The sequence below is a fragment of the Electrophorus electricus genome, chromosome 7 (genome assembly GCF_013358815.1).
Source record: "Electrophorus electricus isolate fEleEle1 chromosome 7, fEleEle1.pri, whole genome shotgun sequence".
NCBI classification, from domain to species: Eukaryota; Metazoa; Chordata; class Actinopteri; order Gymnotiformes; family Gymnotidae; genus Electrophorus; species Electrophorus electricus.
Window position 1 is genome coordinate 12,767,262 of NC_049541.1, and position 14,033 is coordinate 12,781,294.

General features: G+C 46.4%; 1 protein-coding gene across 3 annotated transcripts in view; it reads left to right on the forward strand.

The window, feature by feature from the left end:
• The window catches only part of tbc1d22a (TBC1 domain family, member 22a), an 86,777-nt gene that overhangs the window by 4,326 nt on the left and 68,418 nt on the right, over nucleotides 1-14,033 (forward strand). For all 3 annotated transcript variants that reach the window (XM_035528306.1, XM_035528308.1, XM_035528307.1), the window contains exons 4-5: nucleotides 698-877; nucleotides 11,351-11,421. In XM_035528306.1, coding sequence (XP_035384199.1) covers nucleotides 698-877; nucleotides 11,351-11,421 — 251 coding nt within the window. The remainder of the gene's footprint in view (nucleotides 1-697; nucleotides 878-11,350; nucleotides 11,422-14,033) is intronic.

The window sequence follows — 14,033 nt, forward strand, 5'->3', positions numbered from 1 at the left end:
AGCGATAGAAAGATGGCCGATGTACTTTTTGTCTTCACCAAGATTTAAAAGCAGTCTTCAGAAATGGCTGTCTTAGAAGCACCATGTCTAATCTGTTGCCATCTTATGTGTTCATCTGAAATATGATAAAATGGAGCTGGCAGTGCATAGCACTTAAAAGAGAGCGGTATAGAATGCCTCCTGGCTACGACGCCTCCTGGTGAAGGAGATTGAGAGCAGGTCGTGTCTGACCTTACCCTTTTTAAGTGGGCCAGTTTAACTGTACATCAGATTAAATAATTTCAGTGCATGAATGGAATGTGCTTGACTGGGAGATTCATGCCTTTTATGATATTCTGGTGGTGCTAACCACAGCAGTAATAAGGTTTGTGACACTCCTGCTCCCTCCTCCACGAAGGTAGCAGTGGTTGTGACCTTGTGGAATATATGAAGATTTTAAATGTGGTCATACCCTCACTTAAGATCCTGCAAAGTGACCCAGAGATTATTATTATTATTATTTTTTCTCTCCAAGGTGATGTTAATGTAACCCCCCCCCCCCCCCCCCATGCTGTAGCTGCCAGCGGCACGCAGCGTCCCAGGACGTGCTGCGTGCTGAGAGCTGCCGCTGCCTCTGTCATCGTGTGTGTGTGCCGTGTGCTGCGTGGTGGTTAACGCTCGCTACCGCTGGGGCTCTCTTTTCCTGCCCCCTCTGCAGTCCTGGCGGAGGAGAGGGCAGCCCTCCAGAGGCAGCAGTCGCTCCCACACCGGCCCGTCATCCCGCTTGTGGCACGCATGGCTGACCAGAACACATCAGGAACCCCGGCCATGACGGAGAGGGAAGCTTTCAGACTGGACAAGTTCAGGCAGCTGCTGGCAGGGCCGAACACCGACCTCGGTAAGCTGGTTATTCGGTTTCGGCTGAAGGGCAGCTCGTTATTTCTTATGAACATAACACTCAGCGACATGTTTGTACCATGTTGGTAACACATCGATAAGTGATGCTGTCTAGACGAGCACAGGCACCTGCAGACGTGACTCAGTGGCACCGTGGTCCAGCTGCAGTTGGTCTGGATTAAAAACTGCGCTGCCGAGTGTGACTGGTGCGTTCATAATAAGTCAGTCATTTTTGTTCCACTGAATCAAGTAACCACAGAGTGCTGATGAGCCAGGACAAGTGCTATGAATCAGGCTTTTCAGAGTAAGGCGCGATGCACTAAAAGCAGTCTGACTCACTCTCCCAGGAAAACACTGCTCGCTTGTAAAACGAGCCATGCAGGCACTTCCACAGTTAAAGTCTGCTATGTAAAGATGTCCTGGCTACATTGTTGTCCAAGACAAAATGGAAACTTCCTAAGTTGGTGCCACTCTATTTTGTTTGGAAACAAGTGACTTGATTGACGTCATCCGTTTTCGTGACCCTTGATTAAAACAAGCAGTATTGCTGCTCTCATGTATGAACTGAGAAGAGAGCTTTGCTCGAGGCTAATGTTTGCACATCACACACACACACACACACACACACACACACACACACACACACCAAAAAAGAGCGCGTGTTAGTTCATGCAAAATCTGTGCATTAGTAATGTGGTAACACCGGTCTGACACATGCTCCTGAACCCTAATTTCAGTATGCTTCAGGAACCAATTTCCTCTTCTTTGTTCCTCATTGTATGGCATTACTGGGTTGGAGCTATAGATTGGACATGATTATACATGACTGCTTTTAAGGATATTCTAATCATGACAGGAAATGGTTAAGAGAAGTACCCAAGAATACATATTAGACTTGAGTGGAGGATTTGGACACATTTGAAAGTGCTTGACCTGCTTGGAATGCAGAATTGTCACATAACACCAAGAATGCAAAAAGTATCATTATTTGAGTGACTGCATGCAAACATAATTCTGCATTAATAATTCAATGCTCTTATATTTCGCCTACTCTGAACGGGCTAAAAGCAAGCTTGATCACTTTTTAGCTTTGGGTTGGAGTGCCGCGTGAGGTGCGTTTCATGATGTGTAACTTAAACAGTGAGCTTGCCACAGATGACAAACAATGTGGTCCTCCCATCATCAGTGGAATCACCACAACAGTGGTGTCACCAAGGCCTGCCGTGACCACACCCAGAGAGGTGTCGCCGAGCCTCAGGTGTGCGCGCACGTGTCCGTAGCTCTGTGGAGCTCGGCGTGCCGTCACCCCGGGTTTCGTCCCTCATCAGAAGCTTTTTCCACTTCATGAACGTTTCAAGGACTCCTGCTTTGTTCCGCCCCCCTCTCCCGCTGTAGCTGTCAGATTTTTGGGGGATAAAACTCTTAGACAGATTGATAATGAATGGAGTTTCAGGTGAAAATGCATGACACTTGCATTTTGAATAGCTTGCACATAATCTCTTGAGTTCCTATGCTTTTTTAAATTTTTTTTATTTATTTAATTTTTTTAAACCTTTTTATTATTAAACACATCCTTGGTGCTGGAATTTTTCCAACTGTTCTCTCATGTTGGTAAGAGGTTGTGCTTTTCCAGGCCATCCTCTGGCAGTTGTCTTTTCCCCATGGCCTGGTAGAAGATCTCCAGCAGCAGTAATCGGTGAGGTAGGACAAACTGATGTTCCTGTGCAGGAGTGACCCGAGCCGGCCGCCTTTATCCAGCTCCCCGGAGCCTTCCTCTGATCTCGGAAGCCTCGGGCTTGGGGAATGGGAGAATGTTGGGTGCTTGGTTTCTTGCAGCTTGGCGGATGGCTAGGCTTAGCCTGCGCTTCCACGGCGACAGGTAACCATGAGCAGAACCTGTGCGCTCCGGCTTGACAATTTGTATGGGAAGGAACCGCATTCTGACGTCATGTCAAGGACCGTGCTGCCCGCATCCATCAGCAGACAGGCCCTGCGGAGCGACGACTGGGCAGGGCAGAGCCGGGAGGGGTAGAGGGCCTTTATGAGTGGTGGCCTCCGGGCCATTCAGCTGCCAGCTCTCGTTTGGCCTGCCCCGCTGTCAGGGCCCCCTTCTTAATCTGGTTGTTGTTGCATTATTAGATAGTCAAACTGACGAGCTGGTTGCGGGGAGCCAGGATGAAATATGAACTTAATTCCCGTGCACATAATTACCACGAGAGGTGTGTGTGTGTGTGTGTGTGTGGGGGGGGGAGTGACAAAGATAAATCAGCCTGTTGTCCTTTCAGGGAGGTCGATGTCCTGTTCTCCTCTCCATGACATGGAATCTGCATCTGAGCAGCACACTGATCACACGCCAACACCCCCCCCCCCCCATCCCCTGGTCTTTGAGAAATGCTGGCGTTTCCTCAGTCGCTCAACAGGGGGAGACATTGCCCTCTGCTGTGCAGTATGGAGTGCACTAGAGAACAGTGATATGTGGTGGGAAACAGTAGGGAACATGAGAACCTCTTCAGAGGTTTTGTGGGGTGGGGGGAGAATCAGTAGAAGGCTTTGTTGGACTTCCTATGAATAAATTACTGTTATGAATAAATTATAATTTAATGGCACTTTTAAATAAGACTATGGAGGATTGATTTATATCGGTGTTCTCATTTAAAAAAAAATGGCTGTCTAACTTCAGCGGTGGTGTACTTTATTAGACTTTATTTTAAAAAGGACTGCAAAATACCAGGAAGCTTGCATAGATTAAAATCTCATTCAGGCTCCTTTGAGCTTTGTATTGAACCTTCGGTCATAGAATGACTGTACTTACATGCGTGTATATATTTTATTAGTGTGTATGTGTTTTATCAACTTTTAATCTGATACTCTTTTGACCTTTCGGAAACGTTCACAGGCGCACCCAGAGAAAAGGCCGCTTGTCGTCTGTGGTCTTACTCCGAAGCGAATGGGGCCTGGTGCTCTTCACGGGGAAGCACACGCTGCTGATGCGTTTGACCTGCTCCCAGCAGCGGGCTGGTCGTTTTTGTTTTTGTACTCTGCCCCTGCGCTGGTTTTAATGAGAGTATCGCGTAGCCGTGGCGCTGGCAGTGCTCAGATTCGGAGCAGATCCAGCCAGAAGGTCAGCTTCCACCCCCCTTTTTTTTTTTTTTTGGGGTACTTCGAGGGAGTGAGATTCAGAATCACATGAAGCAATTACTTCGCCATGGTGTTGGCTGTTGCCATGGCGATGCAGTGTCCTTTGCTGGGGGTTTTTATCCCCCCCCCCCCCCCACATAACTGCCATTATATTCTCACTCTCTCATTCTTTTAGTCTCCTTTCCTTTTCTCTCCCTCCTGCTCTCCGGCTCTTTCAGGCAGGAGCTGTAGCTTTGCTCCAGTCTTTTCCCTGCTGCTTCTTATGCACTTCTGGCAATCCTGTTACGCAGTAGTCCAGTGTCGCATCGGCTTACCATGCCTGCGATGGTGCTGTTAATAGACAGCATCAAGGCGTCGTGAACGAAGGTCTGATTAAATTTGATGCAGTTCGGCCACATCTGACGGATTGTCAAGGCAGCGTTTGTAAGGCCTCCTTTGTCTTGTGTGGAGTGGAACGAATGAGTGTGCCCAATTGAGAGATACCAGCAAACAGCATTTCCCTGGAAAGAGCCCCGGCTGGCTGCCTACGACTCACTCAGGCTCCATAAATCCACTCACCGGGTCGCCTCATCATTTTCCTGCCTCAAAACTGAGACATGAAAGTTCATTGTAATTGATCATTTGGGTTTTATGATTTTTTTTTGTTGTTGTTGTTGTTGCTGGTGTTTTGTGGGTTTTTGTTACCTTTGGCCATTATGAAACCAAAGGCAAATATCTGGAAACGGGCAATAAAACTGTCATTCTATCTATCATAGAGGAACACGCGCAGCATAACAGCAGGGCAGGGAAATCGGTTCCTTTGCCTTGCTGGAAGTATATGGTGAAAATGCCGCATGGACCTCAGAGCGCGCTGCTCCGGGGAGCCTGCTGCTGCTTGGCGTGGCTGGGGTGGTTTGGTGCTTAATGGGATTGCATATGCATGAAGCGGAGGGTCAGCGAGGGCCCTGGCGCACCGAATTACTCTGTCCCCCGCGCAGCGTGGGGCGCAAACCCACAGACGGAGAGTCGCCGGAGCCAGGTCCCCTGTGACCTCGCTGGGTAGTGACAAGGGGCACTTGCTGATCCCCTTACTCTAAGGACAGTAGGGCATGCAGCTGCGGTGTTTAATACTGCACATCTTGAAAGCAACTTTAAGTGTTTGTCCTCTGTTATTTATGATGCTGAGTTGAATACGACATAGTCAGAGGCCCAGTATTAATGTCCTCATCTAATCCTAATCATCTTTTGGTTGTTTTAAGAAAAATGATGCAATTTTATTGGTCATTTTTATGAACTATCTTTGATGTCAAAAGTAGCATGATATTAAATCACACTTGGAAGTATTTCATCAAAACATTTTTCTTTACATGTCCATTTGAGTAGTGAAGAAGTTCATTCTTTTGGGGTTTTGCAGATGGTCCACAGACACTGAGAATGAGAATGATGTCCCTGAAGATGGAGAGATGCTTTAGCAATAGGAAAGTTGCCCACCGTAGCCAAATGGTCCGTACTGAGTTGGCGTTTACAAACGCTCTTCTCTGAATCGCACTCTGTCTGTTTCAGTAACTCTGCCTTTTCTTTTTGTCATATTTTTAAGAGTTTGACAAGAAGTGGGTGGTTTGTCTTTTTAAAGCCAGTTTTTTTTTCCTCTTTCAACAGAGGCTGCAAAAGTAGCAAAGTTATGATTTTCTATTAATTTTTTTACAACCTTATAATGCTAGTCAGGCCTCCCAAATCCTACCCATGTATGTATTAATAAGAGTCTTCATGCCTTTGGCAAAGTGCCTTGTGCTAGACCTGTTCCTTATGAACAGTAGTCATGGCCCAGTAACTGAGACACTTCCAAATAAATGTGGTAAGCTGTGGGTGTGCCTATAGGAAGAGACTTTAATCCCTGTCAGATTTCGTTCCTTATATCCTAGGATATCCTACCAACAGCAACGCATAAGCACATAAACCAGTGCAGGAACACGTTAAATTTCATCACAGTGCTCCTCCGGTCACAAATTTCACTCTGTAGCTATCCTCCTCTGGGCCCTAAATGGAGGAAAAGTTTTTTAGAGCTAAGTTTATCCACACCCAGACTTATATTTTGTTTAGTTGTATGAAAGTGTCACATGGCTTGATCGTATCGGGATAATGACGCAAGCCGTGTGGAAAAATAGGCAAATTTATAATGTAATCACTTAAACGAGGCAGGGCAGTTAGTCTGTGTAAGCTGTGAGCAAGTGACAGGGTCTTTCTATGTTCTCCCCAGCCACCTGGACTATATTTCATCGTCCCGAGCAGCATCAGCTAATACAGAGAAGTATCTTCTTACAAGACTCCCATTATTTTATTTGACTTGAGTACTACATTTCACCAGGGTTAGAGCCCAACCCAAACTTCACTGCTCCGCAAGGCTGTGTTGATTAATGTGAGCGGCACGTTTCCTTTGGGATGGGCTGAATGTTGGGTTGGCTTATTCTCCCTCAGAGCCATGACGTTCCTTTACCCAGCCAGAGATCACGTGTACCTACATTCATAGGATGCCATGCTTGGCAGTGTGACATAACAGAGTAGCGCATTATTGAAGAATTGACTGGTTGCATGTCATTAAAATATTACTTTGTGGTTGTGGAGTCAGTTTGTGCCCATGTGTTTATTTTATGAGGACAAAACTGACTCTGTCCCCAAATGTCCCGTTTTCTTCTGGTATGCTAGCTAACAGATGGGGGTTGCCTGTTGGGTTATTGATGTTTTGTTTTTTTTCCTCTCTTCCTCTCTGAATCAGCTAGTCGCCTCAGTTCTCTCTAGCGTTTCAGTAGTGTCTGAGTACTGCACGGCTCTGCCCTGCCAACTGTTTCCTTTCTAGTTGAAGCGCGGCAGCACTACAGTGCCTTTGATTGACAGCTCTCCGATCTCCTGACAAATGAGGTCTGTCTTTTACTCCCCTCTCTCTCTTGCGCGCGCTCATGCCTCCCCCCACTTTTAGTCTCTTCCCATGCCTCCAGAGCCTTGAATCAGATGCTACTTCTCATTCTGGATTTTTATCTAAATGTTCTTGGCATCGACATTCTCTGGGAAGTCGTGTGGAGATGGCGAGATTTTGCAGTCCCTTTGTAGTCGCGCTCAATTTTCCAGGGACCTGGCGCGTCACACTCTCCCGCTCGTCCTGCGTGGTTCCGCTCAGATAAGCCCCTGTAGTTCACTCACCCCGAAGAGGCACGGTGTGAACACGGAGGACCTCTCCACAGCTAATGCATAATGCCAACACAGACGCTGGGGTGCATCCCAGTCTGCCTGCTGTGTCTCATCCACCGAAGGCAATTTTTCCCCCGCACAACTGCCCTTTATAAAGAATACATGAAGTTCTGCATTGAGCTGTGCCTTATGGGGCTTCGCATGTCAAGCACAGCACCTCCAACATGTAAGAGAGCTGCTGTGAGATTTAATGTAGGGGCCAGAAAGCCTCCCAAATGGGGTAATAACAGGTGTTATTACTGTCTCAGTCTAGCCTTTTGCTTATTCTATTTCCACAGAATAATGACCCCCCCACTTCTCCCTGCGTTTCCATCTGCCAGTCTTCTCTTGCACACAATAGTACCAGCTCACTTATTTCTAGTCTGAGAGACAATTCATATGTGGGATCATCAGGCATTCTTGAAAATGAGACAGTGGGTAATTTTGGTAAGAACACCTGTGCAAAATGCAGTTCTTTGCTACCATCCACATTATTTTCATTGTTTTATAATTATTATTATATACAAACAAACAGAGGCTCAATTTCATGTTATGGTTATAGTATATGTGCTTTCTGGAATCTTGACCTCATGATGGTAATGTATGGTAATTTTAAGATATGATAATTACGAGAAACAAATTAAACCAAATGGATCACGCCGTGGATAATCACTGGGGATTTGTCCCATTTATCGTATGCTTTATTCATGGTATTACATTTGTCAGATTTGAACGAACACAAATGTGCACTTGAATACTTTCCAACGACAGCTTTAAAAAAAAAAAAAAAAAAAAAAAAAAAGCTGCATGTCGCATGTCTCTGGAGGGAAAGGAACACCAGCGAGCATGTTGACGGGCTGCAGTTGGCGCGTAGCTTCCCTCGCAGGCAGTCCCGGGGCCTGCACACGGGGGCCCGGCGCTGCCACAGATGCCTGTCAGCCATGTCCGTCCGGCCGGGCAGCAGAGGCTGCTTTCGAGGTCGCCGTCTCCTGGGGGAGAGACGAAGGCGAGTGAGGGACAGAGAGCCAACGCGCGGGTTTTTTCGTGCCACCCTCCCCCACAGCGAGATTAATGCCACGTGGAGGCAATATAACAGATAGTTTAATTAAGCGCCAGGGCAGAAGATTCATTGGCTAATTTCTGCGGCTGACAGCGCAAATGAGGGCTCAAAGGTGCGAGCCGAGGAGAGGCACCCCTGAGTGGCTCCGCGTTTAATGAATCGAGCTCCTTCCCTCTGAAGTTCCGCCGCCGCGCTGCTCATTAAAGGCACCCATCGCTGTGTCAGTTCACCCTGCTGCTGTCACGGCAAGGGGACGAAAGGACGCCCGGCGAGACCACGGCCACCGCCGCCATGTTCCTCCCCTTCTAAGGGGGCCGCCCAGTGTCGCTGTCCGACATCCTGCCTCCGCAACGCTGGGATTACCAGGGATGTACTCATTAGGCTGGGAATAGCGCCTTCATATCGCTTACAGCTGTGCTCGCAGTCAGCGGCATGCTTCTGATCGTCGTCACGGCGACTCTCTGTTTTATTTCCCATGCCGAGCGTCAGCGGTGGCAAAGGAAAAGTTGTTAGCTTACTGTGCGTCACTGGAGCTGTTGTCATCATGTCCTTTAGCGAAGCAGGCTGTTGCACAGGCCCCAAAAGAGACGCTTCCAGATACAGATCTTTTATCTAAACCGCCTGCTTTGAACGGCGGGCCTTGTGCATGGCAGCTTTTTTCATTCAGACCATTTCTGTGGTCACAAAAGACCTGCGCAGGGTGAGGTGATTAGTGCTTGTAATGCAAGAAATGGAATACATTTTCAGCATGCTTGACGCAACCATTGTTCTCTCGTCATTAAAAGTGTAACACAAAGCTTGGCTCAGTACGCCATGCCATTCATACTGAGCCTTCACTGTCTTTTTGGGGAAAACTATTTTGTATAAAAATGCTTTTTTAATGTCTCCAAAATGACAACAGTAATACATTTAATGTGAAGTGGCTGCTTTCTCTATAAATTATTGAATATCCATATTGTAGACCAGGTCAGTATAACGAGTTCATAATGTGTTTCTAAATGATCCAGCTTTTATTCAGGGTATACTACAGTTCTGTTGTTGTTGTTGTTGTTGTTGTTGTTTTGGTGATGGATTGGGCTCAGGGGATGCTAACTCGAGTTTTGTTCTGGCTCATCAAGATTCATTTTAATTCCTAAACGTCTGCAATACATATATAATCTGACCAAATCTGTTGTTCACTGATTGCCAATTTCTGTGATTTTTGCTTGCATAATCAGTTATATGCCATTTAAAATATATTAAAAACTGTATTTGTGTGGTTCAGAGTTTACATCTGCTATAAGATAATTAATCTTCTGCTGCATTCTTCAGCAAATGCACTCTGTACTCAAATTTCAATATCCAAATATTTCTTGTGTTATTGATGGAGAATTCCAGAATCTGGTTATGGCTCAGAGTGTAAAGTGTTCTACTGCTAAACAAGGTGCCACACTCGCCTACCAATCTTCAGTTAGCCTTGCTGAATAGCAGGGCGGGAAAATGAAGTCAGAAATGCGTGTTATATTTTTTTGTAAACAAAAGAGAACTATTTGTCCCTGCTCTTTTATTTGAGCCCAAATGAGTTGTCTCGCTGTGGGAGCACGAGTGAGACAATGCAATAAACAAATCCAAGTGATGCAGTCAAGGCCGTGTTTGCGAGGATTTTTTCGGGCAGAGCAGAAAGACTGTTAATAGTGTCGACCTTTGGTTGGCCTGGCAAATAAATTGCCACTGGCAGTAATGAATGAGGCGTGAATGAAGGAGACCATGTTTGCATTTTTCGCAACCAGTATTTGCATTTTAGAACCTAAAACGCAGCTGTGCACGCTCCTCCCCGAAACATCCTGTCGGGCACCCCGAGTGAAGATCGACTATCTCCGATATGAAAGTCCTTTTATTTCCATTACTCCATACATCTCTATTGGAGTAATTTGTTTTGGTGAAGTAATGTTAATGTAATTAATTGCCCCATCTTCCTTAATTATTGGTGCAGTGTTACAGCACCTTGGCTATTTTACAGATATTAAGCTGAAATGCACATTCTCATTCTCCAGGTGTCTCAAAACAGGGTTTATGTCTTCTGTCCACGACTTGGGTCAGGGGGATGATGTGGGTCAGAAACATTTGACCTTACATCTTCAGCAATTATAACCCCCTGCCCTTTAACAGATTCAGCCAAGCATTAGAGACCTCGTTATGGCCACTGTTTTATTTTTCCACGGGTGATTTTTTTTTCTGTCGCTTGTTTCCACATCTTCCATAGAAGACAAATCTTGTCCTATGATGTTAAAAAAATAGATGTGAAGGACCTTCCTTATTCTTCCAAAATTTTAAGTTGTTAAAAACTGGTATACTCGATTCAGTGTTTTGGCTCAGATTTTGGTTGTGTTCAGACTTGGTAGCTTTGGTTCGATTAAAACTCCTGGTGCGATTGCTCAGTTAGAGTAAATGTGAACGCTTCCTTTCAAACTCTGGTATGCTCCGAATAAGCAGCCCCAGACAGCCTGAGAAGGTGGGTCTCGGTCCATTTCTAAATGAATTTTGGTGCTGTTTGTTTGAAGTATAAACACTATATGAACCAAAGGTATATAAACAAACCAAATACAGAACGTTTCACAGTATGCAAAGCTAAACGTGCCATGACAGTACAGCGTGCATCGAAACCAAAAAAAACCCATTATCCCTTGTGGTTTGATACAGGCATCAGAAATGTACGTTGTCTTATCTTTGCAGTGTACCGTCTCTGGTATGTGCAGCGGAGGAATTTCTGGCACTGTTTTTACTATTTTATCCATTTTACTACTTCTTGTTGTTTTTGCAGTAATAATACCACCAGGTGTACACAACCATAATAATTGCATTAAGCCCATAGACTGTATCATACATCACTTTTTAAAGTGACTAAAATGTAACAATGTATAATTTTCTTGTTTGGTTCAGACCACGGGAACTGAACTACAAGTATGAACACACCCTTAGAGGACTTTAGTTTTGAAAGGGTTCAAAATGTGCTTGACACCATGAACTTTCTTGGCAACTTTGGATATGATATGATACACGTGTGTTTGTTTTTCTTTTTTCCCCTCTTCTCTTTAGAGGAGCTTCGGAAGTTGAGCTGGTCTGGAATTCCACGGCAAGTGCGTCCCATCACATGGAAGCTTCTGTCAGTAAGTAGACCAGTTCACTGTTTCCAATGGTCCTCTCTCTCCTTCCACTCAAACCAACAACTCCCTCCTGATTGCTAGTATCTCCCTCTACCACGTGCTGCGTCTGCAGCCTGGGGCCAGGTTTCTGTTGGGCCACAGCATGATATTCAAGCCACACAACCCACCTTGGCATATGGATTTAGAGGCGCATCCTGAGACCATGCGCACGTGCCCACTAGCGCTGTGGCCTCGTTTACAGTCTCTCAGATGCTGTTAGTGATCCGATCAGGCGCTGCCGTCTGATGTACCTGAATGGGTGGAACACTGGGAGTAGAGCGGCTTCTCTCTCTGCTGCCAAAGAGCCATCGCTCTTTCTGCTCGGTGACGTTCATGCTGCTTTGATAGCTGCCTTAAAAACAAACAAGCAAAAAGCTCGTTCCTCTTCTCTCTCTGACCAAGGTGCTACGTAACGCCTGCTTTCCGCCACGACCCCAGCATCTCTGAAAGAGCTGGGCAGATGTCCGATTCCTCTGTCCAGTGGTTGCTTAGCCTGGTTGGGGTATCTGAGGTGCGGCGTCAACGATCACCTTTAAGACACGCTGCCAGACAGAAGAAGTGTGACGAGCAGTCAGTTATACCTCACTGTCTGAGGTGGTGCATTCAGTGATGCCAGAATGAGAGACGGGGCAGCAAGGGTGGCATGACTGAGATGTCCTTCACAGGCTGCAGACTTCGCTCTCACATGGCTTATGTCTCAGGACTTGGTCAGCGGTTACAGCTCTGCTCTGGTTGGCAGTAAGAAAAGGGAGAATGTAGTCTTCTTGCTGAATGCCTCTCGAGGAGATGTAGAAGCAAATGTTTGTGTGAAGTGTTGAAGGAGGCCGGGAGGAGGGGCCAGGCTGCTTCCTGTAGGGTGGCTGGGCAGTAATTGGTATAAAGGCTCCCGCAGGACAGCACTAACTTGATGAAGGCTGCGCGAGGAATCGGGTTCATGCCAGGGGGCTCTCCCATGGCAGGCCGTCGGGCGGCACTGTGCCCTGCACCACGCTGTGATGGGCATGCTGATGGATGGGATGCCAGCTTGCAGCTACAGCCAAGCAGAGATTTGATATTCTGGCCCTCCCCTCGTGCCAATGTGCGGTCTGTGGACCACACACACACACACACACACACACACACACACACACACACACACACACACACACATCCAATTCACCTGTCTGACCTTCATTTGCCTATGGCTAGCTCATCTGTCATTTTGACTCAAACCCAAGGCTGTAGTCCCACTCAATCAAATCACATCGATCGCCGCAATTGGACCTTTGGTAAAGTGTGCGGTTCATTTATGATGTGACTTCATTTATATGTCTCCACCTGAAGGGGTGGGTGTGTGTGTGTGTGTGTGTGTGTGTGTGTGGGTGTGTGTGTGTGTGAAGGAGCAAATTCAAACCCCGGGAAATCGTCCTTTAACAAGAGCGATGGTTGGCGCAAGGGGCTCGGGTGAGGTGACAACGGCTCAGGTTGGCGTCACCGTTTGAACGGTTCTTTTAATGCACAATCAATTCTCCCCATCCTGCTGACTGCACACAAACTCCCCCCTCGCATCTCCCACAGGAACCCGCTCCCCTAAGTAGAAATCATTTTTGTTTTGTCAGTTCAGCTCGAAAATAAAGATTTCATTTACTCCCGAAATTGATTCCTTAAGCCTATTTTCAGAAGGGGCAATGAATGGGGGGTGGTGGGTGGGGTAGGGTGGGGGGCTTGGGGACTCGGGGGATGGGATTGGCTGTTTACTGTAGTTCAGCATTTAGCAGTTGGCAGAATTTTGCTGAGAGATTAGTGTTGGCAGTGTGAATCACTCATGGTTCTGGAGGCTTTTATCAAGGGTGTGTGCTGGATCAGAGCACTTTTCAAAGAGCACCTGCTGGCTCGGTTGTTTAGTACAAGATGGTTCGAACCTAATAAAAGACTCTGATGAAGTTGCACACCCCGCCAGAGTTGACCTGTCATAAACGTTCCATTAACCTTGACTGGGGAGAGGATCTCTCTCCTTCAGTATGCAAAAATACAGCCATTATAGCCAGAACAGGGAGAAAGCCTCACTCTTTCCATAGCCTCAACATCCTCAACATTTACCACACATCCTCAGATTCCCACAGATTACACTCCCCTTCAGGTATCGGGTTAAGGATGTGTCCAGAGTTGCGACGACGTTGACTCGTACCATTTTAAAATTGTGTTTTTACATTTGGGGATGGACTTCAGTACTTGTTTTTGTGCTATTCTCAAATACTGGTAAACCACAGTGACAGCAGAATGAATCTGTGAAATGAATCAGTCAGATAAAACACAACCCAACAAAACCAAGCCTACATGGCACCAAACAATCCATAATATGTACAGGCAGATTATATATACCTGTACGTGTGTGTTTGTGTGTGTTTGTGTGTGTGTTTGTGTGTGTGTTTGTGTGTGTGTTTGTGTGTGTGTGTGTGTGTGGAACGGTTTGGTTTGAGGCAGATGATAACATCAGTCCATCTGCTGGTCTGTTTGCTTGGCTGGCTGGCTGGCTGGCTCTGTCTGCTAGTAAGTAAAGAAAGAACATTGTACCAGCCCACGTACCACAGTACCAT